We start from the raw sequence: 18458 nt of genomic DNA on the forward strand, positions 1-18458 counted from the left end.
TGAGCTCCTACGGTCAAAAGTGGCTAATAGACTTCTAGCTGAGCCTGTGGAATTTATTAGGGACACCTCACTGACACAATTGCCTTTCAAGAAGCTTGTTGTTTTCTTTTTTTATTAGTTCCAAAATCATCTGATAGTGCTTCCTAAACTTTGTGCTCACTTTGGTGAGCACTGCCGCCTCACATTAAAAAGGTTCCTGGTTCAAACTTTAGCTAAAGCATCTCTTTATGACATTTCCATGTTTCCACTGTGCCTGTGTGGAGTTTCTCCATTTGCTTCTTACTACAGTCCAAAGACAGCTCAGCAGAATAAAGTGCTGTATGACGGAATAGTTTAACGCTTACCATCAGACTTGAAATGCCACTCCATGTCAGTCTTTGAAGGCGACAGGTTGTGTCGCTTTTTAACTGCACTGTATTATACAGAGAGGTGTTTCTGTTATCAAAAGGACCATCCATATAATGAGCTACACTTCAGCAGCACCTTAAATTTAAGTCTGAAATTAGGCCAGTTCTCCAAGAGGGTTAAAAATGGACATTATAACCTTCATGAAGGAAAGTTTATTCAGGCAAAGCTGCATCAGGTTCGACCAAGTGCCCCAGTTTAGCCACCTGTGTGCAAAGAATAAAGCAATGTGATACAGTAAACGACTATCAAAGAAAAGCAGTGAATAAGTTGAAAGCAAACATACACCAAAGCTATCAGTATTTTTATTGACACTGTGCCCAAGGTCCTGCTGTGGTCTCAGTTGATAACAGTTATATTTGCTTAATGTAGGGCAGTAAATGGAGACACAAATGCATCTAAAACGAGTCACTTACTCCTTTAAGTCATGACCACATCTGACAAAAATCTGTCTATTTAACTGACAGGACAAACTCATAAAGCCTTCTTTTGTTTATCCCCCAGTTACAAACTAAATAATATGCTAGGAATTGATTATTTATTAACATGTATTTAACCAGGAAGTGAAACTTTTAAGATCAAGTATTTATTTTGCATGAAAGATTCTAGTAAAATCTCAACCTGAACTAGGCCTATGGATGCTGTGGCAGCAGGAGGAGAAAGAATCGTACACTTCCACAGGACTAAACTGTCGACATATCCTCCCAGTCCGCCCACTCTCACATGAAGTGGAGCCATTTCCACAGTAACAGCAGTTTGAACTACGTCACTAGTGCAGATCCAGAGAGTAGAGGCAGATGATGTGGGAAAATTTTACATCAGCGTACATATATTGGCAGCACTATGCGGCCAGCTCCCACTCACACTATTTTTCACTTGAGTGGTCCTCATACTTTAAGAAAATGCAGCTGATGGTTAATCAGAACTTATAGATGTCTCTTTTCAGAGGTTTAATAATGACAAGACTACAGAGATGTCAGAGAAGGAAATTCGGAAAAGACTTGATAATACCACAATGCTTGAAGACACGTGAGGACACTTGTGACAAAAACACACCGTCATCTATCAGCTGGTGAATTACACCCACTGCCACTTCATTAGGTACACCCATTCAACTGCTCTTTCACGTAAATATCTGATGAGTCAATCACATGGCAGCAATTTACTCCATTTAGGCATGGAGACAGGGTCAAGATGACCTGCTGAAATTCAAACCAAGCATCAGAATTTTGAAAGAAAGATGATAAACATGGCATCGTTGTTGGTGCCAGACGGGCTGCTCTGAGTGAATACTGCTGATCTACTGGGATTTTCCCACACAGTCATCTCTAGGGTTTACAGAGAGTGATCAGAAAAACAAAAATTATCCAGGGAATTAGCTGAGTGGAAATGCCTTCTTCATAGGGGATATTGTGTTGGCACACTTTGGGCCCCTTAGTTCCAAATGAGCATCATTTAAACACACATCAGCCTACACGAGTATTGCTGCTGTCCATGTCTATACTTTTACAACAACAGTGTATACATTTTCTAATTGCTGCTTCCTGCACGTCCCAAAGCTCCAATGACCTCAGTCTGGTTTCTTGAGCGTGACACAGAAACAGTCACCAGATCACAGAATAATACAGCACCTTTCGGGTGTTGTGGAACAGGAGATTTGGATCATGGATGTGCAGCTGATAAATCGACAGTAACTGTGTGATGCAATCACGTTAATATGAAACAAAATCTCTGAGGACTGTTTCCAGCACCTTATTGAAACTGTGAAACAATTGCTTAATGCAGCTCTGAAAGAAAAGGGTGGTCAAACCCAGTACTAGCAAGGTGTGCCTACTGAAATGGCATGTGAATTTATACATGAAATATACTTCATTTCCCAGACTGCTCTTTGTATATTAATGGCAGGTTGCAAATTTGCCGTTCTTTGTCACAGACTGTTGTTCAAAGACAAAGTGAAAGACTCAAAAATCGTTGTCATACTGCTTGTAGAGGATGATATGCAGAAGCATTTGATTTGCTTTCACTTATCATTTATACGATACATCCTTTGGAACGCTACCTATGGCTGTAGAAACAGCATACAAACTTTTGGGCTGGCATGAAGCAGGGAATCGAACCAACAGGAAGACGAGCAGTCCAACCATCTCAAATCCAAGCAAACAGATTTCTGAACAGAAATTTAGCAAAGATATCGTCATCCCAGCAGCAACATATGAGCAGCTTAACTATTTTCAGTCATTACCATTTTTGCTGCCATATCTACAATCTGCTTCTCTGATGTTTCTCATACCATTTATGGTAAGTTGGAGGTTAAAAAATTGATTTGACCACCTGAATTATATGTAAGGTTTTGGACCTAATTTAAACTTTTTGCCAGGAGGGCATTAATCTATCCCCTTCTCTCAAACTGTCTATAGTATTTTGTTTTTTGTACACTAATTAAAGACTAAAGGCAGGTCCAGTTTTTTTTTTTCTTTCATTACTGATCCTTCTTTATACTTTTCATATATCAGCACTTCTCCATTCTACAGCTGGTCAGTCGGAAGTGAGTCAACCTGTGGGCATGAAGGAATCCCCCTCAAACCAGTCCCCAGTGCTGCACGAGAAATACGCGCTAAAAGCAAAAAGTCTTCTCCTCGTAGGAGGCATGTAGGACTACTGCACGTTGTATCCAGTCCAAAATAGTTGAACACTCCGAGTTACTTTTATGACTGTAAACGTGGCATCCCCTTATAGTGCTCAGAGCCCAGGCTGCCTCCGCCTGTGAACGTGCTCCCTCCCACACGCAGTTTGTCAGTGAGGAGTAGGCGGGTGTCGATACACTTATACGAAAGATATGCAGCTCTGCAGCAAATGTGACGTATGCAACAGTTGGCACCGTCTTTTCGTCACAAGATGCATTATAGCTGTTGCCCACAATCACTAAATCTGCTGTTGGCAAATTCCATCAGCCAGCTCAGTGTCATGCCAAACTGGTGGGCAATTAATTTTCCCCATGGGAGCCACACTGAGGGACTGGGACTGTTGTGGAAGACCGCAGCAATAAACTTGTTTCTGCTCATTATTCACTTTATCTCTTTATAAACTCTTTATAAGCTTTGCAGCTCCCCGGTCAGCTCGAATGACTGAGATCAGGTGCTCATTAACATTTTGAAAGTGGAGCAAAGTTGGTGACACTGGGTGGATACACAGCTGTTTGGTGCTGAAGTGGGGCCCTCAGTATTTGTCTTTCATTCTGACTAATCCTCTGAGTGTGATTTCTCTCCATTTAACTGCTGTGTTTAAATCCTTGCCCAGCAATGAGACCTCCAGTAGTCTTTTTGTCATCTCCTCCTCTGTCCTCTGCCTGACTGCCAATGCCCATTGGACTTGTTCCCCACTCAAATCAAGCTGTGCATATAATTACTCTGCATGTTTAAAAGAGCAGCTAAGTAGAGAGTTAGACTCTGTGTGTATTTAACCTGGCTTTTTTGTAATTACATTCAAGAAACCGGCTGTTCTTTTTGTGGCTGCTCATCTCATTCACTGCTCCTGGAGACTGGACCAGGAATCACACACACACACAGACGAGGAGAGTCTGATTGTTTGGAAAGATTTATGTTCAGGGGTGGATACTAGAAGATGTTTTCATTTCTGAAAAAAACAGTCAGTAAACGTAATTGTTATGTTAGGAGCATTTTTCTTGCTTTTATAACCCCTGACTGGCTCTTATTTGTCATTTTGGACACTGATGTGTCAAGGAAATGTGTGCAGATTTATAATCCTAAAAATATATATAGATTTTTAAGATTGCTAGTCTTTAATTTAGTAATATTTCATGCCTAACCGTCAAACATTGTCATGTTCTACCATAAGCAAGGCTAACAGCCCTAAAATGGAAAGATTTACTGCACCAGAAGCCTGTAGACCAGGGGTGGGGAACTCCAGGCTTCAAGGGTCGGTGTCCTGCAGGTTTTAGATGTGTCCTTGACAACACAGCTGATTTAAATGGCTAAATTACCTCCTCAACATGTCTTGAAGTTCTCCAGAGGCCTGGTAATGAACTAATCATTTGATTCAGGCGTGTTGACATGGATGGATGTCTAAAACCTGCAGGACACCGGCCCTCGAGGCCTGGAGTTCTCCACCCCTGCTGTAGACCAATCCCAACATCATTAAACCAATCACAGACAAGAACAAACAGCATAGTACTCCTTTGTATTTTAAGCAATTTATAATTCAAGCAATAATATTTGTTATTTTAGTCACTAATGTAGCTTGGAGTCTACCTAATCAAGGATCTTTACTTTAACACTCAGATATCTGCGAGTGTTTGGAGCTGAAGATTAAGCTGTTACAAGCTCTAAAAAAAATGTATTCATACCCAGTATTTCACACTATGTCAGAACAACAGCACTTTCTTACTTTTTTGTTCATGGACTACAGCGATCTGTATTTAAAAGTATCACAGTCCAGAAGTGTTTTTATAACACTTTTACTGCACCAGCAGTTCTCCCAGCGGCGCTGAAGCGAGTCCGACCTTCAGCTTAAAACCTTAAATATAAAAGATGGGCCAGACTCGATGTGCGCCCACACTGTCAGATCACAGGAGTCACCGTGTGCTGGTGCACTATTGCTTTCTTTGTGACTTCTAAGTAAATGCACTCATTAGAAAAGTGGAGAAAAAAGGTGCCTCGGTGTCCTTGGATCTGCTGCCATCTGTGAACAAATTCCCTCCCACATACTGTTTGACAGTAATGTGTAGGTGGGTGTTGTTTTCTGCTGTAAACCCATTAGAATTTCTCTAAATGCGACATGCCGCTGGCTCCTATTCAGTATGCGCCGCCTTACCCACCACAGCATACATGTGCCAAACAATAGTGTCATTCAGAAAATCTTCACTGTATTTTAATTATCTTTTAAAGCAACAGATGAGTTTGCCTTGTTATCAAGCAATCTACATCATATTCTTATTTTAAAACTATCCTGTGGCATAAAAACACTTAAAGATACGACATCTGCACACTGGATTTATTCCGAGGGGCAAAAAGTTGCACTACAAGTAAAAATCCCATTATAAAATAATTATAGTACAACACAGTCTGACTGGATAAAACAGTCATGTCTTTAATGATCATGTTCAGTAATCACTCACAGCTCAGGCTGGAAAAACTAAGTGAAGTCTTGAATTTAGTAGTTCAAAGAAACTTCTCTAGCCACAGCATCATTTCCTGGAGATGCTGATAAGAAGTGCACAGTGAGTATTTGGGGGATTTCTTGATTGTCCAGCCTTGCTCAGCTCACACCACAGCATCTCAAGGTGGTTATAGACCAAAATTGTTGTTTCTTTTTCTTTAAACCATCTGTTCATTTATTTGTACACCCAAGGTCAATGTCATGTTGGATGACCCAGCCAGTGGCATAGCGCCCTGACATTCGCCCCTAACATTTCTTGATTTAATTTTAGCTCCCTCAGTGCTAAGCCAATGGTGCTTTGCTGTTTGTATACAGCAAACATAATCCTCCTAGAAGTCATATCCAAAATAATAATGAAAACACTTGACTCCAAGTTTAATTTGGAACACATAGGACTCTATTATTAGTTTAGTAAGACTGACTTGGTCCATAATTACAACTCAGAAGGAGATCCTGTCAGCCCTGAAAAGTTTTCAACCGTTTTTCTGGGAACTGCATTCTTTATCTTGGCAAGAGAGCCGATCATAAACAGACCGACCACGTGGAGAGTTCTGAATGAGCAGATCAGTCTATGTCAGCTTATTTGTAGTACATATTCAGTTACATGGTATTTGCACCATTGTGGTGCACTAAGAGTCTTGTAAATTCTTACTTGTATAGCTGTGATTGTGGGCAGTTTGCTAGGCAAATATCGCCCTCTGCAGGTTCAACAGGAAACACTCAGGTGTAACTTTTTTTGTAGTAGCTAACAATTACTAACTATAAACAGGCCATTCAGGTAATACAATCATTTATTTTTCTATAGATCTGTGCAAAATTTAAAGCACACAATAGCAAGATGGCACCCAACTGTGGCAGCAATATTTTAGCAAATAAATGAGAATCTAATACATTAATATCCAATCAGCTTTCTACTAATACAATCATCTCCTCTCACACAAAAAAGTGCAGATTAATTTTCTTAATGCCACTGTGGCCTAATCTCAGTTTCAAAGGGATAGCCTCTGTTTTCATCGTTTGTAATACTGTGGTTGACGACTAACATGTCAATAAATCGGGAGGCAACAGGCACAGCCCCGTCCATGAACGATACTAGATTCTGCTAGTCGATGACAAAGAGTTAGTAAAATTCTAGATGTCAGTCGTAACCACAGGAGTGACTCCGTGAACGAGCAATGTCGGTCCAAGGTTTCGACTCAACAGGTCCACCTGATGCAGGTAGGCACGGTAACGGCTTCTATCAGCTGGGGGGTGTGGCAAATACAAGAAACGCACAGCTGGCTGAGGGACACCATGACGGCAAATCATATCATTGACGGCACAGATGTACTCATCTGTAAGTTGAGAGGCATTATTGGGATATGTCTGGTTACAGTCTTCTCTCTCATCTTCCTCATTCTGTTCGGCCCTTTCTCTTTGCCTCTGCCAGTGCAGCGCCACCACCTCATCCCAAGCCACCATCTGCACCTGAGCTGAGATCCTTAGATCTCTAAGCATACCCTGGAGCTTTGCTTCCTCCTTTTCTTGCAGACTGTAGCCAGCCTCCATGCACAAGAAGAGTCTGAGTCTCGCCTGGTTCCAGGCACGGGAATCGTGAAGCACACAAGCCAGCTGGAGAAGAAACAATGAGCATATGCCAACATAACTATGGCTGTCTGGCTGAAGAAGATTCATAGGCCACACATCAATGAATGGCCCGGCCACACCTCTGATCTTTCTTCCTGACCCTAAGACTCTGTCCCGGTTGAACTGGTCGAAACACCGAGCCAGAGTCACATTCTTTCCCATTTTTACAGCATCAGCAATCACAGAGACGTATTCCTCTTCCTGGAGGTCTTTGGGGTCCTCAGCACCCCGCAGACTGGGAAAGAAGGGAGAGCGTTGCTCTCCAGGGACTTTGGTTGGACAGACCGTATCAAAGCTATGGCCTGTAGACAGGAGAATATGACCTTGGAGGTGGTCATGAGGAGTGCAGTCATCATAGAAACCCAAGACAAGGGTGTTGGGCCTCATTCCACCTAGAATCAAAGACTTGTATCAACTGTGCTTTGAATAAGAAAAATATGAATGATAAAATTATGTATTATATTGGAAATGCTGCCATAACTACTGCTCAGTGACAGACAGGACCTAATCCTACAACAGTAAAGGTAAAGCCACCTACCAAAGCCTGAGATGAAAAGCAAATTCTGAACGCCGTGTCGGACGGAGTCAGCCAGGGTCAGGTTGACAAACGCTTTGATTTTCAAATGATCCACTAAACAGAGCCAGGAGTCATATCGACTCTGCAAAGGATCAGAGGGCAGCTCATCTGCACACACACAGAGGCACACACAATATAACAAGAATCAGACTTTCATAGGGAAAACAAGCAAACTTCTGTTTTAACACTTTCCCTCTCACTGTGAAATCTCGTTAACGTTAGGATTCATTAAAACTGATTTACACTCAGAAATAACAGCTCTTTTCATCAAAGACTATCACTGAGGTACAAATATCCCCCTCTAAGACCTAAAGTACTCAATAATCCACTAGATCGGGCTCCAGCGTACACATTTCTTACCCAGCAAGCCCAGCTTTATGTGTCCAAGCACATAGAGGCCACTCTTCTTCAGATCATTAATGAAAGTCATGAGGCCTGTACAGCTGCGAGGGTTTGCAACCATCAGAAGCACCTGGGGCCTCCAGAACTTAACATGGTCCTTTCGCACATCCAACATCAACAAGTACTTACGCACCTTGGTAATTACGGAAAAGAGTAGTAAATAATGATTAAATATAAGTGATTCATGCATATTTATGTCACATTTGTGATTCATGTGAGTGAAAAACACTTTATGCACCTGGTGGAAGATGAGGGCCTGGCTGATGTAGCCCCAGTTGCTGATGGGCCCCAGGTAGTGGATAAGCATCAAGAGCAGCAGCATAAAGGCTATGCTGGCAAATGCATAAATTGCATTGATCAAAAATATCATGACCAGGCAGCCGAGGATGCCCAGAGTGCAGGTGTGCCATGTAAAGAAACGGAACGAGGGTCTAAATATAAAACAAGAAATAAACAAAAATGAAAGAACATGTATGAAAATGTTCCATTTTGGTTTTACCTGTGCAAATAAAATCTAAAGCAGAAAGATAAGCCACTGCCTTATGCTGCACTGTACCTGAAGTTTGGTGCAGAAGCCCATTCAAGAGCCAAACAGGCCAGGTTCACAGCAGCATACACCAACAAGAAGAAGATGGTTACAATACCAGCAATGGTGTTCAATTTACCTGCAAATAGCACCATCTAGTGGAGGCGATTGGAAAAAACAGGTTTTAGTGAAAATTAAGAGTGGCTTTAGTAGAAAATCTCAAACTGATATGCCACTGAGACCAAAAATTCTTCTGTTTTAGTCCAGAAAAATATCCAGTCAAATGATACCAAGTGAACAGGCTTTGACATGCACCATTAAAATGCAACGGAACAATGTTTGCAACAATAAAACTCACCATACATCGACTATGATAGCTTTGAACCCCCGGCTGCCTCGACACCACAAATTTAAACAGCTACACTGTATCTGAATTTATAGGATAAAATTTAAAATACAAAAATCCTTTCACTCGAGCTAATGAGCTGAAGCTAAGCAGCATGGTACTGTAAGAATTCACTTATTAGTTTGACAACATTCAGCTCCGTCTCCCTGCCAGAACCTTTCAAGCTGTGAGTCCTCATCACTCGACAAATGAGCGAAAATCTGAAGCTGAGCACAATGATGCTCAAAGTCTTTTTGCATCACTGAGCAGCGGCTGAAGAATGAGCAAAGTTAAATGAGCTATCAGTTTGTCTGCTCTTGATTTTTCTTCCTCTGTTCCAGCTTTAAGCTTTCATTTACAATCATCTGCAGACAGCACTGCACCTTTAGCAAACAGTGTATGACGTCAGTGCTGATGCAGCATCACTACACACATCCTAATTTATTTTTTCCCCACCTGTATTAGAAACAGAAGACAGGGTGGAAGTGGAAAGATTTTCTTTTATTTTTTAAATTACTTTTCTTAATTTGCTATTACTGGCTTTTTCACTAGTTTCCTCAAATTTTATTCAGGGTCCATAATTCCGACCAAGAGAACAAGATCCCTTCAAAATGTGACTTGGACACTTTAAGTCTGGTTAACTTTTGAATCTGAGCCTTCTGCACCTTGGCAAAGCTACAAGAAGCTCGCCAAGTCACAGTTGCCACTGTAAACATGTTCATGCATTTGAGGGCGTCTACGGTTTGATGGCAGAGCCATACTTGGCGAATGGGCAATAAGCTGGTCCACTGATGTGCATGACATTGGTCTTACATTGGTCTTAAGTGTTAAGGTACAGACTGAGTAGCACTTTTGGGTCTGTGCAGAAATTATTTTGCAACTTCAATCGTGTCTTCAAGAAGGCAGATGTTATCTGCAAAATCAAGGTTCTGAAGGATAACAGCTGCATGCTGGGAACCTTCTCTGAGTGGGGCCATCAGTACTGCAAAGCGTGTAGAGTGTAATGATATAACTTTAAAGGTGCAAGTGACTGTCGGGGGGGAAACTGTACTCCAGCAGGGTCTTCAACGATATTTTACAACTGATCTTCAAGGCAATAAAGCATGACTTTGTTAAGAGATGTATTCTAAAACACTTCTTTAGCTGAGAATCAGAGAGGAGAAACACACAGTTTTACTTGTTGCTTAGCAAGGGCAGCTCTGAGCTCTCACACGAGAGTGAGGGCTCAGGGACTCGCACTCTGAGACTGCCCTGGTCTTTATTTCATACATCAGTGGGTGTTTGTTCCTTACATTGAAATGTGGAGGTGTATATGTGTGTGTGTATGTGTGTGTGTGTGTGTGTGTGTGTGTGTGTGACCCCATAAACGACTTCCCTAAACCTGCTGGTCTGGAAAATCCAACAGTTCATCTAAATGTAAAAAAGGCACTTCGACTAAAACTGACATAGCTACGTTTATCCTACCGTAAAACAATAAAAGAAGGTACGACCTTTCCCATGCTCCCAGGATGTGGGTGTGAATGCCAGAGCACTCTGGAATGCACACAAAGCCTTTGCAGACTATTAAGGATCGCATATCCTATCACTACCATATGTAAACTTATATTATTAAAAGATTATACTGACTACCAAGTACAATTTTCTATTGACAGACTTCCTTACAGGGGCCGTGGCCTCTTCCAGGACTGCGTTGTCAGAATATGGGCCAATGTTGATCATACTGATGTACTAGTTTGAGCAGAAGGTGGTTGTAAGAAAGGGTGATGGCAACTGCAGTCTTCAAGAAGGGTGAGGTTTCCTCTTGTTAGTACACGGACTATACCTGACAGACCTCAACATCAGTGGAGAGAAGTTTTAGAAAGCAGTATTTTCCAAGTGTTGGGTCTTCCTGCACCTTTATATGAAAATTTCTTCAGTTTTCTTGCCAGAGAGCTCAAAAACTAGTTTTCAAAGTGATGATCAGGCTGCAAGACAGGCTGCCGTCTGTGGTGATGTGAATGAACTCTGCAGTGTTTTCAGTTAGTAGTTAACGAGCATGTCCTACGAAGAGATTATTAGCCACATCTGCCACCCAGCAGTCTTTTCGTGCCATCCTAAATGTTTCCAGGAGGAGCCCCATCACCTACAGGAACCTACTGAAGATCTTGAGTGTCACCCGCAATCACTGACTACCTCATGATGGCCATGTGATGCTTTAACATGAGACAACTGGGGCTGCCTCGCTGTGGGACACAGATGTTAAGAGGTATTGTGGCGGACCATCTCTGACGCAAGAAACTGATCGAAGAAGACGTTAGACTGCAGAAAGAAAACCTGTGTGTCATGCTGAACTGAGGTGTTTGGAAGGACTTCATAGTATAACCAAGAAGAATTGGAGGATGATGTGTCTGCCCTTTACCATTCATCTATTTTCATCAGGTATTTTGAATTGGTTGCTGTATCCTAGATTACTGGGTATGTGTAAACAATCAGTGTAAGATGGCTCAGCCTATGAGCTAATGAGATATCTGCTTTCAAGGCGAGACTGTCTAAACTTCAAGCACACAGGAAAACGCAATTTGATGTAACATATGATGTGATACTGATATCCTACCTGCACAAGCAACCAAGAGACAAGCACTGAGACCCAGGGGTTTCCACTTCGAGAGGTTTTCCTTGCCAGAGCCAGAACACCGCCTGCAGAGATTTAGACAACTAACAAAAGCAAAGTCTCTCTGTCTGTTTCGCTCATCGTCCCAAATCCAATAAATAACTGAGTCACACGAGGATTTTTTTTTTTTCCTTTTGAGAAAGTCAACACCGCGTGCCATCTGTTGTCAAACGAAGCTTTCCAGATTAACATGTCTCCACTTGGAAAATGACACATGATGAAATTAATAACAAGTGACAATTTCTCACACTTGAGATGGAGACCCAGCTCAGCAGATGGCTGAATATTAAAATGTCGACTCAGCTACAGAAGACCAGATGAATTGGATATGCTTTTATATAATCCAGATCAACACTTCAGCCTGATCATTAGTAATGAACTCCTTTTTATTACAGGAGAGGTTAGCATCCACATCTGATGGTTTCTTATAGGAAATTGTTAATGTTAGAGACAACAAGAAATCCAAATTACAATCATCAGACAGCAAAACGCATGCTCAAGAATCTCACCAAACAGGTCGTCTTTGGACAGGGCGTACAGCACCCTGGAGGCTCCAATAAGGTTACTCATTGCTGCAGACAGGGCCGAGGAGTAAATGCCAACTGTGACCATGGGTGGCAATATATTAATGTCCCCCAGGAAGCTGTAGTCTCTTTGGAGAAGATAACTAGGAGAAATTGGGAAAATTTGACATGTGAAACTAGTTGTAAAGTCTAAAGTTTATTAAATTTTAATTATATAGTTCTAATTCACAACAACAGTCACCCCAAGGATCTTTAATATTGTAAGGTAAAGATGCTATAACATTAGAAAGAAACAATCAGACCACCTCCTGTGACGACCTTCCCTCCCACTGTCAAGGAAAAACTTTTTTTTTTTTTTTTTTTTTAAAAACAGACACAGTTTTGTTTTCACAGATCCGACTCTGAAAGGAGTGACTGTCAACATCTTAAACAAGAGTAGTTGTTTATACTTGTTTCAGAGTGTCTGTGTGTGTTGTGTGTCTAACCGGTCACAGGACCATGCCACCAGCAGACTCAGCACATTATATGTGATGAAAGTTGTAAAAACAGCAGCAAGACTTCCTCTCGGGATGGAATAGCCAGGGTTTTTCAGATCACCTGAAGGAGGAAAAATAAATCAGCATCCATGTTGAACACATTTAAACATAGTAACATTAAGGTTTGGCCAAACTCAGACCTTTCCCACATTATACACGGCGTGCCGAATCTGCGCCTGGATCCAAGAAAATCCTGCAGTTCTAGAGATGCGTTAGTCAACCCATTATTTTGCTCTGCAATCAGGCGATTACCTACAGCTTGTTACGTACACTCTCACAGCATATTTTTCCTTTCAGGCTGTCAACAGTTGCTGGTAAATACAGTGCTATGAAAAAGTATTTTCCCCCCTCACTGATTTCCTTGCATGCGAGTCACATTTGCATGTTTTATTTCAAACTGAATTTAACAATAGACAAATAACCAGAGTAAATACAAAATGCAGTTTAAATGTTTAAATTATTTCCTTTATTAAGAGAAAAAAATGCTATACCACATAGACCCATGCAGATTTGAAATGTAACAAGTTATTTGATGAATAACTTAATTTGATGATCTGTGTGACAAAACGAAAAAAATAAATTAGGAAGGAGGAAAATACTTCTACACACCACAGCAGCTTAAAAAAAAAAAAGTGGTTAATTTTAAAAACAAAATCATTGTACTTTATTTGATATTAATAACTACAGGCTTTTACTCTCTGGCCTATGGATCCTCTGACGGGATTTTCTTTTATGGCTTTTGCGAGAATTATAACACGCAGCATGTTAAACTTGTTGTTTTCATCATTCCTGAAGTGACATACAGCTAGAGAAAGCCACCACTGCTTTCCCTTATCTTTTTTTAATGAAGTTTTACCTGACATGTTGGACCCTGCCATGATTCCAGTGCAGCCGTTGAACATGACCGCAAACACTCTGGTAAAACTCATCATGGCACCAGTGGTGTAGTCCACCGTGTAGGCGGCTAGAGGGAGTAACAGGAAGCTCGACTGTGTCATTTATACAAACAAAAAGGATGTTTGAATGTTAATGTCAGCATTTTTTACTAATTCAAAGCGTTATTGGAAAACTGGATCTGTAATTGCATTTTTCTGTCTCCTTACAAAGCAAAAACTAAATAAAAGCCAATCAACACATCTGATGACATGTCCAATGCTTACACAACAGGTTTCCCTCCAGCGTGTGCAGCCTGAAGCCTGTATAATTGGCAGTGCTCATGCTGGTGGTGTTCACTGCAGACGTGTGTGACAGAGTCACCACGGTGGGCCCCACAATGAAGAAACTAATGAAGATCGAAGCCAGGACCGTCATGACTACGATGAAGATAATGAAGGTGGCTTTTGCATAGATGTGGGCTCCCACCTGTAATCATAAGCTGGTAAAGTTACTCCACTTAAATATCTATACATTGTTTCTATGCATGAATCAAAAATTCAGATATAAATATTAAAAGAAAAGTATAGCTTAAAAAATAAATTTGGAACAGTAATTATTGTTGATTTAAAACATTCAAATTCCTCAGTTCTTTATTTGTTTAGCTCTCATACAATACAGTAAATATCTCAATAATCTTAGAATATATCTAAAAGAAGGGCAATGAAAAACTCCAATCTCACCAGACACACAATGAAACACAGGAAAAGCAGGGCGGTGCCATAAAGCAGAGACCACCAGTATCCTGACGGCAGCATGCGATGGTGACCTGCAGCAGCTGCAGCACCCTCTGAGTGACAGTAAAACAGAGTTAGTGCATAAACAAGCCAAAACATCTACATGTCCCAGCTTGTCCCAATAGACTTCACCTTCTGGGACCCCGAAGGTAGATGTAATAGCCTCGACCAAACCCAAAATGTAGAGAGCACTACTGCAAATGTTGGCAAAGAAAAACATGATCCCAATGCTGCCACCAAACTCTGGACCCAGGGCTCGGCTGATCATGTCTGGTGGTCCAAGTTGAGGAATTTCTGACTTGAGGGTGGCAGTGGAATAATTAGTTTTCCCCTGGGGGGTCTTAAAGGACTGAAATGACCTAAAGTGTTCAAGTGTCATGAACATAGATGAATGCTCTAAATTAGAATGAAAGTTTCTTCAATGCTTCACTTCTAATCTCCTGTGAAAGAATACAGTGGACCATCATTACAAGAAAAGAGAAAGAGCTAATGGTCTACGACTGCTGGAACTGATCGTGTTGATAAGGATGTGTTTTTTATTGCATCCCAGGACTTATTTAAATAGTCTTCGATTGTCCAGTTTTAGTGAGGCTGTGCAAATTGTTGCCACTTTCTGATCTCACGTTCTTTTTGTCCTCCGTAAACCTTAGAGATGGTTGTGTTAAAAAAAAAATAAAAATAAAAGAATCCCAGCAGCAGGTTTTGAATACTCAGACCAGCCTGTCTGCCACCAACACACATGCAACATTCAAACTCACTTAAATCTATTTTGTTACCCATTCTGATGCTCGCTTTAAACTTCAGCAGGTTGTCTGAACCATGTTAAGTTACTGCCAAGTAATTGGCAGGACAGTTATTTGCTCTCGTAAGCAGTTGAACAGGTAACCTAACCCTAATAAAGAGGCTACTAAGAATATAAAGTTTGAGACAATTTAATATTTAAAGGTAAGCCATTGCATCGCTTAAAACCTAATTTATGAATTATTTGCAGGCTTTAGGATTATCATGTATTATTTAATTTTGAAAGCATCTGTGACCAAAATGGGAAGGACTTACAAGGGATCATTTCTTCATTTAGAATAAAAAAAAAAATGAGTGGGCCAGTAGGTGAGCAGCAAAGCTCAAAGGAATAATACTGATTTACTTTTGACACTGGTGTCTTTTTTTTTTTAATTTTAACCATCTTTTATCTAGCCTGCATGAAAGCACACATGGACCAAAGCTAAGACACGCTTTAAAAGGTGCACAAGACATCTTGCTGCCATCACACAATTAAGCAGCCAAGTGTGGCTGCATTCTCTTAGCACCACGCTATCTTTTCCTGAATTTGAATGATATCTCCTTCACGTCTTCCCTTACATAACCTCAAGACATTTTCAATCAAAGTCAAGAGAAGACCTTTGACTGCAGCCAGATTCTTAAATATAAAACGCCAAAGCTTGGTCTCAATACTTCCCCTTTAAGAGGCAGCTAAAGACCTGAAAAGAAACAAAGGAGATGCCTGTGCAGCTAGAGGATATACAGCAATAAAGCAAATCAGAGGGAAAAAAATAAGTGTGTTAATGAATTCATAAACAAGGTGTGATTTGAAAGGCCACTCCCCTTTCTAAGCAATAAAAGGATACAGTAGGCACCTCCAGCATCTAGAGCCCCATTGGTGGAGATTGCACAGATGGAGAGCACTGTCATTGTGATGATGAAGTAGGCCACCAGGAACATGGCAATAGAATGGTACAGCCCTGCTTGGCCCACAACAAATCCTGTAATAAGCAAGTAACAGCACATCTTTCACTGAACATCCATTTCTTTATCACTTTAAACCTTTGAGCATCACATTTAAAAAAAATAATAATAAAAATGATTGAAACAATTTTAAAATCTATCAGATGAGAAATATCAAACATTTGCTGCAGTTTGAATACTCACAACTTGCAGTAGTAACTTCTCCAAACTCAGCACCCTGATTCATAAGTACGGGTTGGACTGTATTACAGGCTGACGTGATAACTATCAGAGCCTGACTGCACAGCTTCAGTATCAGTCTATTTTCTAACATGTAAGCATAATTTTCCTCAAACAGTGAGCGTGCAGTGCAGAGTGGAGGCCCGAAGTCTACTCAGATTCAACAGATCTTTGAATATTGAGCCATAATCACTTCAGCTGCATTTGTGTCACTGGGACTAGATAGTCCCAATAGTCTCCCACTCCAGCTACGTTTAGGTGACTGTGTTTAACCTCTCTGTTTTTAGGATCTGCTTTTTACCCGTTTTTTGTTTTTAAAATATGGTTGTGTTATTTATTGTCATTTTTGATTATTTACTACGATTTTTCTTTTTGTATCTTATTTTGTTGAACAGCACTTTATGACTATATGTCTGTGGAAAGCATTTAATAAATGTAATCACTTAAAGTGCTTAACAAACTTAGTAGACAACCCAGTGTAAGGTTTATGCCACAGCTGCCCCACATTAACAATATTGGTAATGACCAAAATCAGCTTTTACATTTCTGTAATGGTTAATCCACCAGTTTACACAAGCGATTTAATGGAAATATTTTAAACACTAAAATTAAATCATTATTGTTCTCCATGAAGTTTCAAATTACCTTTAGAAAGTAGAAAATAGTAAAGCACTTTAAAAAAAATTAAGTTGCCAAATTACAGTTATTTTCTTGCATTACTGAAAGACAGAAAAAAAAAACAGAAAAAAAATAGTTTGCGGTCAAATGTTATGCTCAATTGATTTCCTATTCAGTCATTTTTTGTTTCGAACAAGTTTTTTAAAACAGTTCAAAAACATTTGTGTTTTCTTGTTTTGTATAAAAGGTGTATCATATATCATAACACACACAGGTCTTCAGACAGCTGCTTTAAAAAAAGGTCCAGGCATTTGTAAAAGCAGATGAATGAGCAGGCGAGACAAGGAAGGGTATGACCATTAGCACAAGGTTAAGTTTAATCAGCCCACATCTCCCCTGAATATCCATTAAAAACACCATCTAGAAGATTAGTTGGATGACCTATAAAATCTTGAGGCCCAGGCTATTTTAGTGAAATGCCACAGGTTTAAACCCCTAGAGGCGTTTGGTATTTTATAAAGTTGTTTCATAAAACAACTTTATGGGAGTTTTTTGTTTTATAAAGTTTCTAAAGGAGAACAAGCCAAGAGCCAAACCAAATCAATTCCCTAGTTTGCACCTGTGGATCCTCACAGAGGGCCATAGCACAGGTGAGGCATTGATGTCCAGAGAAAAATGAGGAAATAAGAGTTAACCGGTGATATTAGTGAACTAATCGTCAGTATCAAGTTCAACTCATTTTTAATTGTCCATAACTGATGGGGGGGGAAAAATGGGTGTGGGGAGTAAAATATCTCCATATTCTGGAGTCGGACATGAAAGATTGAAAACCACTTATTTGGCTACAAATATTCCACTGAACACGTGTCAGGACTAATTTTTGTTGAGGTAGAGACTTTATTTTTCAGTCTTTTTAAGATCTCCTGCTGATACTCACCAATCCGCAAGAACACAACAACGCTGAACATGGACAGTAAAGTTGGAATGACGACTCCAAACAGCACCCCGAGCTTCTGAGGCGCCCTATCCTTGGATCGTCCGGGGTGTACCCCTCCTCCGACCCCGGTGCGTTTAGATCCATCAGACGGCTCGCCGCTAGTGGTCAGTCGGTAGTGTAATAAAGGCGTTTTTTCTGACATCGTAGATTATCAATAATAACTGGTAAGTGCAACTTTATTTAAATAAAAGACCAGTTCTATATTGTTGTTATGGTGAAACGTGCCATCCACGTCGAGAGCCGCCATTTACCTCCACGCCTCACCTGCACGAGCCCTTCACCTTGGGCAGGTAATTTGCTAATTGAAGACAAAAATGACGTTGCTTCCTGCAAGGGCTCGTCTAATAATGTCCAGTCTCGTCTCCTTATAATTAGCTTCTTTTTTGTTTTTATTAGACAACAATC

At 40.6% G+C, this 18458-nt stretch overlaps 1 protein-coding gene across 1 annotated transcript; it reads right to left on the reverse strand.

The window, feature by feature from the left end:
- Positions 1-6120: 6120 nt before the first annotated feature.
- LOC120727460 (solute carrier family 12 member 9-like) lies at positions 6121-18327 on the reverse strand. The gene is made up of 14 exons (XM_040021733.1): positions 17994-18327; positions 16102-16236; positions 14609-14746; positions 14423-14529; positions 13967-14168; positions 13663-13770; positions 12756-12867; positions 12256-12413; positions 11690-11772; positions 8742-8866; positions 8424-8616; positions 8144-8318; positions 7745-7891; positions 6121-7598 (listed from the first exon to the last, which is right to left on the reverse strand). Exons 1-14 carry the CDS (start codon positions 18193-18195, stop codon positions 6712-6714), a joined length of 2772 nt encoding a protein of 923 aa, XP_039877667.1. The 5' UTR covers positions 18196-18327; the 3' UTR covers positions 6121-6711.
- Between the last annotated feature and the right edge of the window lie 131 nt (positions 18328-18458).

Source organism: Simochromis diagramma, unplaced genomic scaffold (genome assembly GCF_900408965.1).
Source record: "Simochromis diagramma unplaced genomic scaffold, fSimDia1.1 OVJJ01000205.1, whole genome shotgun sequence".
Classification (NCBI taxonomy): domain Eukaryota; kingdom Metazoa; phylum Chordata; class Actinopteri; order Cichliformes; family Cichlidae; genus Simochromis; species Simochromis diagramma.